We start from the raw sequence: 14,408 nt of genomic DNA, 5'->3' as shown, positions 1-14,408 counted from the left end.
GTAACCCCGGGGAACGAGTTGGAGGGGTGGCTTCCTCCTCCCCCGGGTGGCAGGAAAGGGTTTCCTCTGCCCCGCGCCGGCAGGGGGCGGAGCCTGTTGGTGCCTCCGGTCACCTCAATGGGGGGGGGGCTAGGGGGCGGGGCCTGCTGCCCTCCTTGGGTCTGCCCGGGCCTCAGCCGGTCTTAACCGTGAGATCATCGCGTTGGAACCTCAAAACTACCGTATTTGCTGGAAAGCTCTTGTACACTGGGGGGAATGCAAATATGCGGATGAGCGTGCAAACAAGTATGTGGATAAGTACCGATTCTTTTTTTCTCGCGCATTGTGAATCGCAGCGAGGGAGTGAGCGCTGGGTGGTAAAAGTCGAAGCGTTTCTTTACTTTAAAGCGTGCAGGCATAAAAGAAAGTGCTGGCAGCAAATCTAAAAAATAGCCTTTTACTTTCATTTCTAGTGGGAGGATCTCGACTTCATGGAAATGGGAGACTCCTTCCTAGCTTGTCCTGCAGCTGTAGGGCTGAGGGCAAGCAAAACCCCCGGGGGCATCTGAACCCCAAGTCTCTGGGCTTGGGCCTGCGCTAGGGTGCTTACCAAAGGATTTGGAAGTATCTGAAGGGGGGGTGGAGGGCCACATATGATTCTTAAATGAATCACAGCAGGGATTTTCAATTTTCACTGTACCCCCAGTGGCTGGTCAGGAAGCGGGGAGTCCCCCAGCAGCCACTCAACAGGTGTGTGTGTTGGGGGTGGAGGGGACTGCCCAGCCCAGCTGCAAAACCAGAAATGTTTTCTGTACTGTTGCCGCATACCCCTGAGGCCTTCCAGAGTACCCTCAGGGGTACATGTACCCCTGGTTGACAACCCCTGACTCAGATTTGGAGCTGACTTGGCGGGGGTCATAGTGGGGCCCCTGGCATGGCTTTATAAGCACTCATGGGGCTCTGGCCAGGTACCAGAGGTTTGGAAAAGGGCCAGTGTGGTCCCCATTTACAAGAAGGGGAGAAAGGAGGATGCCAGCAATTATAGGCCAGTCAGTCACCTGGGGCCTATTGTCTACCTGGACTTCAAGAAGGCCTTAGAAACTGTTTCTCATCTCACTCTCATAAAAAAAAAATAGGCGACTGCGGCACTGATGCCTACACAGTCAGATGGGTGGCAAATTGGCTAGATGGTTGCAGCTAGAGAGTGGTGGTGGACGGGTTGTTTTCAACCTGGGAGAGGTGTGTGCAGTGGAGTCCCCCACGGCTCGGCCCTGATGTCAGTACTGTTCAACATCTTTATCAGTGATCTGGATGTGGGTGTGGAAAGGACGCTGTCCGAATTCACTGACAACACCAAGATGTGGGGTGAGGTGGGTACGCTGGAGAGGAGGGACAGAATCCAGCTAGATCTAGACAGGTTACGGAGGTGGGTGGATGAGAATAGGATGGAATTCAATGCAGACAAGTGCAAGGTGCTGCATCTAGGGAGAAGGAGCCAGCAACACACCTACAGGCTGAAGAACTCCCTTGTCAACACGGTGGCTGAAAGGGATCGTGGAGTCATTGTTGACTCTTGGATGAGCATGAATCACCAATGCGAGGAAACAGTAAGGCTAACTGCACCTTGTCATGCATCTACAGATGCATTGCAAGCAGGTCCAGGGAGGTGATCCTTCCCCTCTGTGTGGCATTGGTCAGGCCACAGTTGGAGTACTGCATCCAGTTCTGGGCACTGCACTTCAAGAGGAATGTGGCTAGCATTGAGAGGACCCAGAGGGCCACTTGCATGGTCAAGGGGCAGTGGGGCAGGCCTTACGAAGAGAGGCTAAATGGCCTGAATGGATTCCACAATAGAAGGTTGAGAGGGGATCTGCTGGTGACGGTTTACAAACTCACCGGGGGGAACCAGTGGGACTTGGGGGAGGCTCTATTCCCTCAGGCATCACCAGGGGTTACTAGGAATAACGGCCACAAATTGTTAGAGAGAATGTTTAGACTGGACATCAGGAGATATTACTTTATGGTTAGGGTTGCTAGGCTCTGGAATGGTACCCTCACCTTCCTTGGGGGTCTTCAAGAGGAGGCTGGATAGATATTTGGCTGGAGTGTTATTACCCTGGCACCCGTTTCTGCCCAGGGCAGGGGGTTGGACCTGATGATCTGTTTAGGACCCTTCTGACCCTAAGCACTACGAAACTATGATTTGACTTGGGACATGAATTTATTTTTTATTTATTTATTTTTTTAAGGAAAAAAACTAAAAATCAATTTAGACTTGAGTTTTGGATACACTGCATCTATTAGCTGCCTTGTAAATTATAGTATGTTTTGAATACATTTACTATTATTGGTTGTACATTGTACAAAGGTTGAAATTATTATATGAATACAGTAATTATTGTACACCTGGCAACGCTGCCTCCTCCTGTCAGATGTGGGGGTTGGCGACTTATCTTCTTTCAGCACAGCCACTGAGCTGGCCGGCTGAGCACACTGCAGCAGGCTCCAGGGGAACTGCCCTGTACCAGTCAGAATGGAGATAAGTCCCCATCTCCCAGGCCCCCTCAGCACATTGGTCTCAGCATCTCTCTTGCATTGGGCAGGGCAACGAGGTAGGCAGCTCATTCAGGGGACAGGCTGCTCTTCGGCAATGTCTTTTGCCTTTCTTGGTCCCAGTCAAGGGCAGGGTAGCAACTTCCATCCACTTCCTTGCAGGATAAGCGCTTGCCAAAAAAACACCATCTCCTGTGTCTTAATGTAGAAGACAAGGTTCTTTGGATAAATGTGATATCTTTTATTAGACCGACTAATTAGAACCTTGTCTGTCTATGTCCTTAGACCAACACCGCTATAGCCAACACCCTGAATTAATATAGAAGAAGAACTGGGGGCTGTCGGACAACTGAAGGTGCTACCATGTTGGCACTTTTTAAGTAGATAATGAAGCAGGACCAGGATTTAAGCATTTGAAAAGAAAATGGCTTCTGCATTGAGGAGACTAGGAATGGGCAGCACTGCCATCTTGTTACTTAATTGAAAAGATCCTGCCACACATATGAGACCTAAAGAATAGATTTACAAACTTCCATAGATATATATTTTTAAAATGTGAATATTTACTTGTGTTGAAAATCAAATAGTTGCCTTGTGTGCGGGTGCAGAAGAACCCTTTCAGAAGCTCAACTTTGGGCTGTGGGCTGGATGAGTTATGCAAGGTTGGTTAACAGGCTGGGTCCAGTGCAAGGGACTGAGCTGCAGACTGGATCCAGCACACAGTCATGGCCCCAGACCCACATGTGCTGGATTGGGTTTGCCAACCCAGCCCGTATGCTAACCCAGTCTAGGACCATTGGGACCATGTCATTTGCCTGTGGGCCTTTAAAGTTTGATAGCAAGGGATCAGTGGCAGTGTTAACTGTCACTGTTTTCCCTTTTGTCAAATTGTCTGACTCAACCTGAGAAGGTTGAATAGCACTGATTTTATTCATTTTTCTGCTTTGGTGACAGTGGCCAATAACATGTTCAGAAGGAAAGTTCAAGAAATTCGCTAGGAGATGAATGGAATCATGGAGGCATAGAAGAATTATCTTCAAGAAGTTTTCTTACTTCACTAAAGGTTGGCTTATACCCTTCAGCACAAAGTCGTATATCCTACGAGGGGTGTGTGTGTGTTACTAATTTGGAGTTGTGAATGTTAAAGAATTAGTCTTTGAATCCTGCTAAGCTAATTTTTACTGAGTTCGTCTGATAAGTTGTGTGTGTGTGTGTGTGTGTGTGTTTTCCACAACTTTTTTTTCCTTTTGGTGTTAATGTGTTACATTTCCATTTAATTGTCTCTACCTTTGTTTTTACAAGTGGCCCCAGCAGCAGTCTATAATTATGTTTGTCCAACACATTATTTTTATGTCAGGGTTTGGCAGCCTTTTACCACAGTGGGCCACTGACTGAGATCCAGTCTTCACTGTGGGCAGCATCCTACACCTTCCCAGCAACCATCAGATGCTGTGGAGAGATTAGATGGAATGAGGCAGGGTCTAGGACCCTGGGAATGCCTCCTCTGCTTGTGTGGTTGCAGTGGGCTGCTGATTCCCTAAACCTGTTTTTTTGTGACTTGTTTTTCAGTTTTGAATTTTGCTGAATACAAAACATTTGGGCTAAAATTTTATGAGGGTACCTACTTAAGGCTGACTTAAGGGGCAGAGGGGAGGAGCTGGAAAGGGAGGAGTTACAGGTAAAACGCATTATTTTTGAGATTAGATAAGGGCAAAGTATGCTGTTTTGTTCACAATAAAAAATAATTTCATGTAAACCTTTCTGCAAATCATGGTACCACTCTTCTGGCTGGGGGGGACGGAGTGTAGAGTAAAGGTTGCACTGATGTGCCTTTTGCCATCATGATGAATGTTTGAAGCCTTCAAAAAAATCTAAGTTCACACCTACTCACTAGACAGCTGTGGAGTTTGCTATATTTTTCTGAAGCTTCTCTCTGAAAGCATGCTCCATCTGTCTCTGTACAGCCACCCTGTATAACTGAACTGTGTGTATACCTCCCCACTGTTTCTGTTGTAGTTGGCATTGCAGAGGATAAATGGGACTTTCTTTGCAGTTGTTCCTTTTGCCATGGTGCTGGTATAGGAATGGTGCTAGGGATATAGAGGAGGGAAATGCCTCCCATCTTATCTTAATGGTTCCTTTGGCACCCAGATATTGTAGAGGGAAGCAAACAGGCTCAAATAAAAAGTGTAGGGGAGGGGGGAGGGAAAAGACAGCTGTCAGAAAGGGGGAAGGAGTCTTGGGTTTCAGGCCCTGCTCTCATTGCAGTTTATGAATTGTATCAATGGCTCTTAAATGTAAAATACATAAACAGTCCAGGAACGTGGCCCATAACTCAAATCCTAGGCACTGAATTTATCTTATATCAAGTATAGAGAAGGCAGGTGCATAAACTGGGTTTGTAAATTCCACTTCCAGAACCAGTTGCCTGTGAATTAGATCACACAATTTCACCGTGGCCAGGGCCTTCTTTGAATTACCCTAAAATACTAACAACAATACTACCTTAGGAAACTTGACAAGGGAATGAATAATCTGCACTGAGGGCATAGTTGGGATGCCATGGAACAATTCACATGCCCATGTGTAAATGATAGGAACAAGAATAAGACTACAAACTTTTCTAATGACTCACTTTGGCAGCACGGGGTATTAGAAAATAAGATGGTGGAACTTAGTTTCGATCTCCTGTCTTTGGGGAAAATAATTTGGTTAAGATGTATAAAACCCAGAAACTTCATGTTCCACTGCAGTACTTGAAGGTGTTATAATAAGTGGCACAATATAAACCATATGAAATGCCTGCAGGTAATGCAAACAGCTGTTCAGTTGTGCAGTTGACACTAGTAATTTGCCAAATCCCATCAGTTTCAGTGTTAGAGGTGCTGCTTATGACAATTTAGTGCTCACTGCTGCAGAAACAGCCTGCTCTCAGCTTTTTGCACCTCATTAATATTTGTTAAGTTGTTACACAAAGTGTGTCCCTTTTGCTAAGCTGTTTGCACTTCATTAAGGCTTAATGAAGAGGTTTTGCTTTACCTTAGAGCAGTTTCCCAAACTTTCTTATTGCATACCCCCCTCCCAGATTTACCAGCTGCTGTGTCCTCCTACCAGCATACATTTATATTTTAACCCCTTAAATGCCAATTATAATGACAATTAAATCTGCTATTACACCGGGGGCAACACGTAGGGGGTGCATATGCACCCCACAAGAGCGCCAGTGCACCCTCTGACCAGCTGCGCTTGCCACTTAGGTGATGGGCAGGGAGGACAGGCGGGAGCACCAGAGTCCCCCCCTGCAAGTGCCAGCCAGGGAGCTGAGTGCCATTGTGCTCCCAGAAGCATTTGCAGCCACTCTAACACCCCCCCCTCCAGTCAGCACGATTGACTGAGGGGGGGCAGGATTGGCTGCACGCAAACTCCTCCCTCCCTCCCCCGGTTGCTGACTGGTTGGTGGGGGAGCATGTGCCCCCCTGCGACTAAGGTGGCACCAGTCACCCATGATTTGTGTTGTGTTTCCCCCCTAGAGATGTTTGGGAACCCTGCCTTAGAGCATTTTGCTTTTAATGGCAGACTTGAAATTGATAGGACCAAGTCAATTTCAAGACTGAGAATGATGCTATAGCAGGGATTTACAATTAGCAGCCTAAGGGCTACATGTAAAATTGTGTCCCACCAGGCTTGTTGGCATAGCACCAGAATCCAGTGGAGTGAATGCTACTGCTGGTTCCTTTTGCCATTGCTCATTTGGGAGTCTTCACTCACTGTTGGCAGCTAAATTTGGCAGTAGGAGAGCAGGCAAGGGAACAAGTGACATTCACCCCTGGGTCCTGGAACTGTGGCAGTGGAGTGACTGGCTCCAGAAGTGGGTTGTCCATAGGGCCAAATTAATAGGATGCCCCTGCACTGAAAGGTAACCTTAGTCCATTGTGCATATTGGGAAATGTCCTGGTTACCAAACAAGACTGGTATATATAGTTTATGCTGTGTGCATGTGCTGTTAATGTACAGCAATAAACTCTGCAGCCATTTGAGCTGGAGTCAGCTGCTCACACGCACATTGTCTACACACGTACCTGGGACTGCATCAGTTTGAGCTGGGGTGGAGCAGCTCCAGGCTGGCAGAGGGCCTGGGGGGTGCTCAGCCTTAGGCTCTGGGTTGCAGTATCCAGCAGCAAAGCAGTTGGCAAGAACCCAGAGTCTGGTCCCCAGCTACCAGTGCTGACCAGGTGCAATTTATACCCACCAGTCACCATCTACACATGCATTTGATTGCATTTAATGATTCCGTCCTAAAATAGTGTTGTCCCTGACTAATTAGAGCTAATTAGTCAACTCTGTAGTGAAGTGCATGTGTAGATGCACCCACTGTGTGTGAAATTTAGAATATGTAAGGACTGCGGTTCCTTAGCTTTGAGAGTTCTTGAAAACATGACTCTGGTATAAACTTATAAAGGGCTAACTTGTTAACGTTTAATCTTGCCAAGTTAGTGCATTTTTTATTTAAAAAATGGAAAATTAGTTGACCTAGAAGAGGTAGTGTATTGAATTTTGATCCTGATTATTAAAGCATGAAATAGATTTTAATTTTGCTTTATTTGCACATTTAAAAGGAGCCATCACATTAAACAAATTACCAAGACTTTTTTTTTCCTTTCTAATAAATTGAGCACAATATTGTGGCATTTACTTAGTACTTTCAGAGGACTGGTAACAATTCACAGTCATTGTATTTAGGAACTTTTAAAATCCAATCCAACTATATACATATTTCCTTTGAATTGGGGTGGGGGGGAGTAAGGGGGATTTCCCTGATGTTTGTTTAATGCTGTGTTGCTTGCCAGTCCAACTGAACAGTAAGTTTCAAGTGTCTGAACATTTCAGAGAAAGAATAAACGGTTATACCACAAAACAAAGTACTAGGCTGAAATACTGGTTACTTCTACAGTTTTTAGTGTGAAAAAACAAGATTTGTGAAGTGAGATAAGATCTTACATTGCACCAATTGTATGGTTGTGATTATTTTAATAAAAGATACTACTTTACCTCATAAATCTTATTTTTCATGTATTCCATGGACCACAGCTAGAACAAACTGAATTTTATTAGTAGATGCTAAGATTCATGAACCAAAAAAATGACAAAGCCAGAAGGGACATACAGAGCCACCTGAATGAGGGACTAACATAAGAGGGATGGGGGTGTGGTGGGAAACACAACTAGGATACAGAAAATACAGAACTCAGCCCGGAGGTCAGGGACGGGGAGGGAGGGGGGTTGTGACGCCGAGAAAGAAAGAAGATAGATGTACACAAACCCGTACAATGGTCTGCAGTGGTGGAGGGGGTAGGTTGGAGATAGCTTCTCAGTCTATATAATCTTATCATGGGGGTCATCTTCGGGTGGAGTGGAGTGGTCCATCATTTAAAAATTTTCCTTGAAATCCACCTGGTGCAAAGTGGGGTTCAGGCCTTTTGGGTCCAGTCCAGCGGCACTCGATTTCACAGGGTTGGTGTACTAGTGGTGGCCCATGTTGTGCTCAACATAGATGTCATGGGACCAACGTGGTGTCAGACACCACGAGGCAGTGCATCAGCTTGGCGTAGTGGCAGGAGATGGGGCAGGTGCACAGGATACTCTTGTTGCTGGTATCCCAGGCTCACAGAATAAACCTAACTGAAAAGTAGCCAAATTTTAGTGGGGTTAATGTTGAAAGAGTTCTGGTACAATTTTTTTTCTCTATTTTTTTAATGGAATGTCAAAAGGAAATATATTTTGAAATTGGATATTTTTTTTTCTGTCTTTATCTAGTTCACGTTCCTGTTCAGGCTTGATATTTTTGTTTTTTCTACACTGAAGCAAAATGAATGTGAAGAGTCGAAACCATTTGGTTCTAAACCGGGTAGCATTGGAAAGAGACATCCAAACCTCTTATATTATGGATCATATGATTAGTGATCAAGTACTAACATTACAGGAAGAGGAGAAAGTTAAAACACAGGTAAAATGGGCATCTTTTTACTCATCTTAGTCTTTCTAGACTGCATAACCTGTTTTGGAATACTCCTTTTGGACTGTTTGAACATGTTAGACTATTATTCGGCAAGTATTTAAGCTTACGCACAGCTTGATGTGTGCAAGTACTTTCTTTAAAGCCATAAGAAGATCTTTGTGCTTAAAGGTGTTTGAATGCCTTCTTCAAGTAAAGCTTTGATGTTGGTCCATTATTTGGATTGTATTTGCAGCAAGCATTCCTGTTAATAAAAAGTGCAGTCCTTAACTTTTTGGCATTGAAACCAGATGACTTAGTAGGTTCCTTTATCTCTGATTTTATAAAACACTTTCTTTTTCTTTTTGTTTTTGGAAGGCTACACGGCGGGACCGAGCAGCTATGCTAATAAGCATTATTCTTAAAAAAGATAACAACTCATACATATCTTTCTATAATGCACTGCTTCATGAAGGGTACAAGGATCTTGCAGCTCTTCTCCATGATGGCATCCCAAGTATCACCTCTTACGATAAAAAGAATTCTACAGATGGAGTAGCCTTTTGTGGTTAGTAGAAACCATCAGCTTTGCTGTTTTCGAAGAAAAAGATTGGAATTGTAGTTAAAATTTTATTAAAAGAGTAGATATGTGAACTGTTTTTGAGAAAAAAGCAGTACTTGGTGCACTTACACATTTGACCCCATGTGGCTGTAGTGAATATTTCTGTGTTTCATGTGATTTAATGGGGGGAGGTATGTTTTTTAAGTTGTTTAGCTCTTCCATGCCCAGTAATAGATGATTTTAAAAATGCTGTTTTTAAAAAATGAAAGTTTATATGTTGGACAGTGTCATCCAAGTCTAATCACTTTTAAGTGGTTGATAGAAGAAAGCTCTTTCTGTTAGTGTATTTTAGAGAAATGAATCTTGATAGAAATCACAAGCTCTGAAATTTCATTTCTTTTTGGCAATGACACTTCCTCTTTTTTTTTTTACGTTAATTCACTATTTGGGGGACATTAGCAATTTAGCTTACTTGGCTACTGGATTTTTTTCTATACACCAAAGTTTTTGTGGGTTTTCTTTCTTAATTACTGTGAATAAACTAAACTGATACAAGCATCTGATCTGCCATGTTTGTATTCCATGGCTGTTGTATAGTTTCAGAGCAGTTCTGGTGAAACAAGGGTTCACCTCATATTTGACCAAATATGACATGAGCTTTATTACACATTTATTGATATTTAAATGGAAAATGTATCATGAAGAACACAGGCTGTATCATGAAGAACACATAGTGATTAATACTTTGGCTAATAGTAGAAATATAATATTTTTTTAGACGGTTTGGGAGAGAAAGGTGGTTCCTGTTGAGTAAGTACTTTCTACGTGTTCTGGAAACAAACTGAAATTTAGCAACTCTCATAATCCATTGCTTTCTTGAATAGTTAAGGAGTATTGCTTTTTAAAGAGGTAGGGAAATTGTTTAGAAATCCTATTCCTATTTAAATTCATGATTTTATTTCAGTGAGGACAATCCTCTGTGAAGGTGGAGTGCCACAGAGACCAGTTGTATTTGTTACTCGTCCAGAACTGGTAAATGAAATTAGACAGAAACTATACAACTTAAGAGATGATCCAGGTTGGGTTACTGTCTATGGAATGGCAGGTTCTGGGAAGTCTGTCTTAACAGCTGAGGCACTAAGAGATGAAAGGCTCTTGGAAGGTACTTTTCAGTTATTTTATAAAAATTATATATGTTCAGTCTTCATGAATGAGGAAAATTTTCATAAATGACTAAGGGACCTATATCCCATTGAAAGTAAATAAGTGATTCAGGCCCTAAATTAGTTGGGTATTCCTAAACAATTTTCAGTTTATAAAATTGACTGTCACTTTGTGTTCTAGAACAGTGGTGCTCAGTTCGTGGGCCAGATCTGGCTGTTGGTCCCTATTGGGCTCCTGGAGCAGGCACAGTGGACCCCATCCAGGCATGTGGAGAAGGGCAGGGGGGGGCAACTCAGCCCCACAAGGGAAGGGGGCTTGACCTGGTCCCACAGGAGGAGGCAGGGGGTGTGGTTCTGCCCCACAGAGATGCTGGTGTGGCCTAGCCTCAACCTCAGCCTGCAGGGTAATGGGGTGTGGCTTGGCCCCAGTCCGAGGCTATGGTCTGGCCCTAATACAGCTGCGGAGGGAGGAGGCATGGTCTGATCCCAGGGGTGATGGGGTTGCAGCCTGTCCTGGCCCTGGCCCCAACTGGGTGAGTGGGGCTTGGGACTTGAATTTGGCAGTGAGGAGGGTGGCCATTTTAATGGCCACTGCTCGCCTGCTACCAAATTTCCCAACCTGTTGGGGAGCCCCGCTGGCCAGATGCGATGGACCACAGTTGGCTGGGGGCGGGGGTTTGGGCACTCCTGCTTTAGAATGTTTGAATATTGCCCTGCTTTCCAGTGGCGATTGTTCACATTGGGTAGGATTTTTAATTTTGAAGATGCATACAATGCAGTCTTACTTGGATAATGTAAACATTCATTTGGGGTTAAAGTTATGGAGACATATTTATGGAATGTGAGTGAAACATTTGCCTCATCTTTGAAAACTGCTTATCAAATCTTAAAACTTGCTTCCATTTTAGCTAGCCTGATTTTTTTTTTTTTTTTTTTTAATTGCTTGATGTAGTTTGGCTTGGCCTCTTGGAGGCTCAGATCAAGTGTAGTATCAGCAGCAGCTAACATATTTAAGCTTATATTTTATTTTGTACTGTCTTTGTTAGAGTGCTTTCCCGGAGGAGTACATTGGATTTCTGTTGGAAAACAGGACGATGCAGGGCTTCTAATGAAACTTCACAATCTTTGTAGTAGATTAGATCTGGACTTCACTTATGCACAAAGGCCACCACTTAATATTGGAGAGGCTAAAGACCGTCTTCGTCTGCTGATGCTACATAAATACCCCAGGTACGATCAGTGAGGTTAAATGTTATTCTTTGTATGTAACAAGCATCTACCATATGTACATGAATACAAGACAAGGCTTTTTCCTCCCCAGTGGCATGGAGGGCAGGAAAAAGCCTTTTGTCTTATAATCGCACATGAGGAAATATCACTAAATACATTGTCTGTTGCCAAAAGCATCATGTGCTCAGTAATGAAAACCAACTATGAACTTGATTAAATTCATTCAACACTGAGCATGACTATGAAACAACATGGCCCACATTGGCCAAACATACTGATAGGACCATATCACAAGAATAGGTTAGTGAAGTCAATTTGAATAAGATTATGGTAGTGCCCATTAAGCTCATTCCCTTTCACTGCTTTTTCAAGTCATGGTAAACGGTGACATTTCATACAGTTCACCCAGAATCCCTCTGTCGCCTCCTCTTTCAGCTTGGCACATATGATTAGTATGACTCCACCCTCCATGAGGTGAATGAAGCAGAACCAGGTTGTCTTGCACCTCATCTGGATCTAAATTTTTGGAGTATCCGAGGGCTCGTAACAAGAACACTGGATTCTAGTCATGAGTGGGGACTAATTAGCACATGGATCCATTGCCAGAGGCATCCTGAGTACACACACATACTGAGTAGTGCTGAGCTGTGGGGTGGCCATGGCTTGAAATGCTGTTGACACTGTTGGTGCCCAGCCCAATGAACTGTGTGGTAAATCATGAGCATTTGGCTTTGGACTAATACTATACAAAGTTTGTACTTTATATAAGTAGGTGCCAGAATGCTGCTTACGTGTGTTTATGGAGTACCTGAGCTAAAACTTGCAGCAGTTTAAAAAAAAAAAAGCATGCATCAGTTCTAGATAAACTAAGTGCATGGGTACTGTATGCAAATTGCTACAGCCATGTTTAATTTCAAGGTTATTGTTTTCAAATATGCTCCTCACTTCTGTGTGCTCAGGGAGAGCAGGGACTGGCAGTAAGGAGAAGGGGAAGGGGCTACCAGGATAAAAAGTTAGAGGGAAGAAGAGAGTAAAGGGCTTCCTGACCCCTCCCAGATGTAGCAGTGTGAGGTTGACAAATTCAAGGCAAACCTCCAATAATTAGATTCTGTATCTGGAAAACTATAACAAATTTATAAGTTTTCCATACATGGAAACTAATTATTGGGAGTCATCTTATAACCTTGTTCTAGTCAAGTAAATGTAGTAGATCAAGATAAAAAATTAGCTTTCCTGTGTTTTGTGTATAGGCCCTGGCGAATGAGCTAAAATTGCTGTCACGTGTACATTCTTTTCAATATAACCTTTTATTTTCCTTTCAGTAATGCTTTAAACAATGAGAACATCCTTTCTGAGGTAAAACTGGAAAGATTTTTTAAAAGTAACTGACTTGTTGAAGCTTTTCTCATAGGAGTGTCAAATGGAGAGGTCTGTATCAAGATTTCCCAAATCCTGGATTGTGTGAGCTGGCAGGTTATATTCATAAAATTGTGCAGAAATATGACAGATTCTTCCACTTGTGTTTTGGGATGGGAGTGGGAGGCAGGACTCGCACATGAAACCTATTGTGGCTTTTCATCAGCAACTTGAAGCAACAGTGTTGTGTAGGTAGTGAGACTGAAAGATCCCCCATAATGAGGAGTTCATTGATTCAGTGCTGGAGGAAGAACTGCCAACAGCAGCGCTAGAGAAGGGAAAGAACATAGACTCTGAGGAAGGTAGAAGCTGGAAGCATGTGGCCTCTGGCAGCAAGCAGAAATCTTCATATACATTTGTAGCAGTTCACCTGCAGAGCAGATATGGAGCCCTAACAACAGAGGCGGAGAAACATGTTCCACTGGTGGATGAGGATGGGTGATGCCTCCCCAAGGTGGGAAGGATCGAGATCACCACCACCACCACCAAAAAGAAGGAATGGGTGGTGGTGACTGGAGACTCCCTTCTGAGAGGGACAGAGGCACCTATCTGCTGGCCTGACCTGTGCTTTTGGGAGGTCTGCTGCTTGCCCGGAGCCCAGATCTGAGATGTCATGGAGGGATTACTGAGACTCATCCAGCCTTCTACCGCAGCTCATTCATGTGTGCACCAGTGATACTGCTAGGGGAGAACCTGAGCAGATCAAAAGTGACTACAGGACTCTGGGTGCAAGGGTGAAGGGGACGGGGGCTCTGGTGGTGTTCTCCTGGATCCTGCAAGGGAAAAGGCCCAGGCAGAAGTGGGCATATCTGGCAGATCAATGGATGCCTGCGCAGGTGGAGTCATGGGCAGAGCTTTAGCTTCTTTGACCATGGGATGCCAGGAAGAGACAGGATCCATGTGATGAAGACTGGGAAGAGCATCTTCACAGACAGGCTTGCTAACCTAGTGAGGAGGCCTTTAAACTAGGTTCACTGGGAAATGGAGACCAAAGACCTGGGGGAAGTGTGTGACCTGGAGGAAGCGCAAGCAGGAGGGGGCAACAAGGAAGGCATTCTCATTCTTCCTGAGAAATCAGGGCAATCAGCTAGTTGTCTAAGGTGCCTGTACACAAATGCATGGAGCCTGGGAAACAAGCAGGAAGGTTTGGAAGTCCTTGCCCAGTCACAGGACTGTGATGTTATTGGAATAACAAAGATTTGCTGGGATAGCTGGCATGACTGGAGCACTATCATGGATGGGTATAAACTGTTCAGGAAGATCAGGCAAGGGAGAAGAGGAGGAAGATTTGCACTTCATGTAAAAGAGCTGTATGCTTGCTGATGACCCCAGTAAGAAATGAGATTGCCCTGTTGAAAGTCTCTGGGTTAGGGTAAGAGGGGAGAGCAACAATGGTGATGTTGTGGTGGGTTTCTGCTATAGACCACCAGACCAAGAGAAAGTGGTGGATGATGCTTTCTTCAAACAGCTAGCAGAAGTTTCCTGATCGCAAGCCCTGGTTCTCATGAGGGAC

General features: G+C 44.2%; 1 protein-coding gene across 2 annotated transcripts in view; it reads left to right on the top strand.

The window, feature by feature from the left end:
* APAF1 (apoptotic peptidase activating factor 1) overlaps window positions 1-14,408 on the top strand; it is a 75,773-nt gene that overhangs the window by 138 nt on the left and 61,227 nt on the right. Inside the window, exons 1-6 of one of the 2 annotated variants that reach the window (XM_090042855.1) lie at window positions 147-285; window positions 3,487-3,595; window positions 8,347-8,536; window positions 8,903-9,092; window positions 10,051-10,248; window positions 11,296-11,479. In XM_090042855.1, coding sequence (XP_089898981.1) covers window positions 8,399-8,536; window positions 8,903-9,092; window positions 10,051-10,248; window positions 11,296-11,479 — 710 coding nt within the window. In that variant the 5' untranslated portion in view covers window positions 147-285; window positions 3,487-3,595; window positions 8,347-8,398. Of the gene's footprint in view, window positions 1-146; window positions 286-3,486; window positions 3,596-8,346; window positions 8,537-8,902; window positions 9,093-10,050; window positions 10,249-11,295; window positions 11,480-14,408 lie in introns of those variants that run through there. The other variant, XM_090042856.1, reaches the window with a different exon arrangement.

This window comes from Crocodylus siamensis, chromosome 4 (genome assembly GCF_052110815.1).
Source record: "Crocodylus siamensis isolate JL-2025a chromosome 4, ASM5211081v1, whole genome shotgun sequence".
Lineage (NCBI taxonomy): Eukaryota > Metazoa > Chordata > Crocodylia > Crocodylidae > Crocodylus > Crocodylus siamensis.
This window is presented reverse-complemented; position numbering and strand designations above follow the sequence as displayed.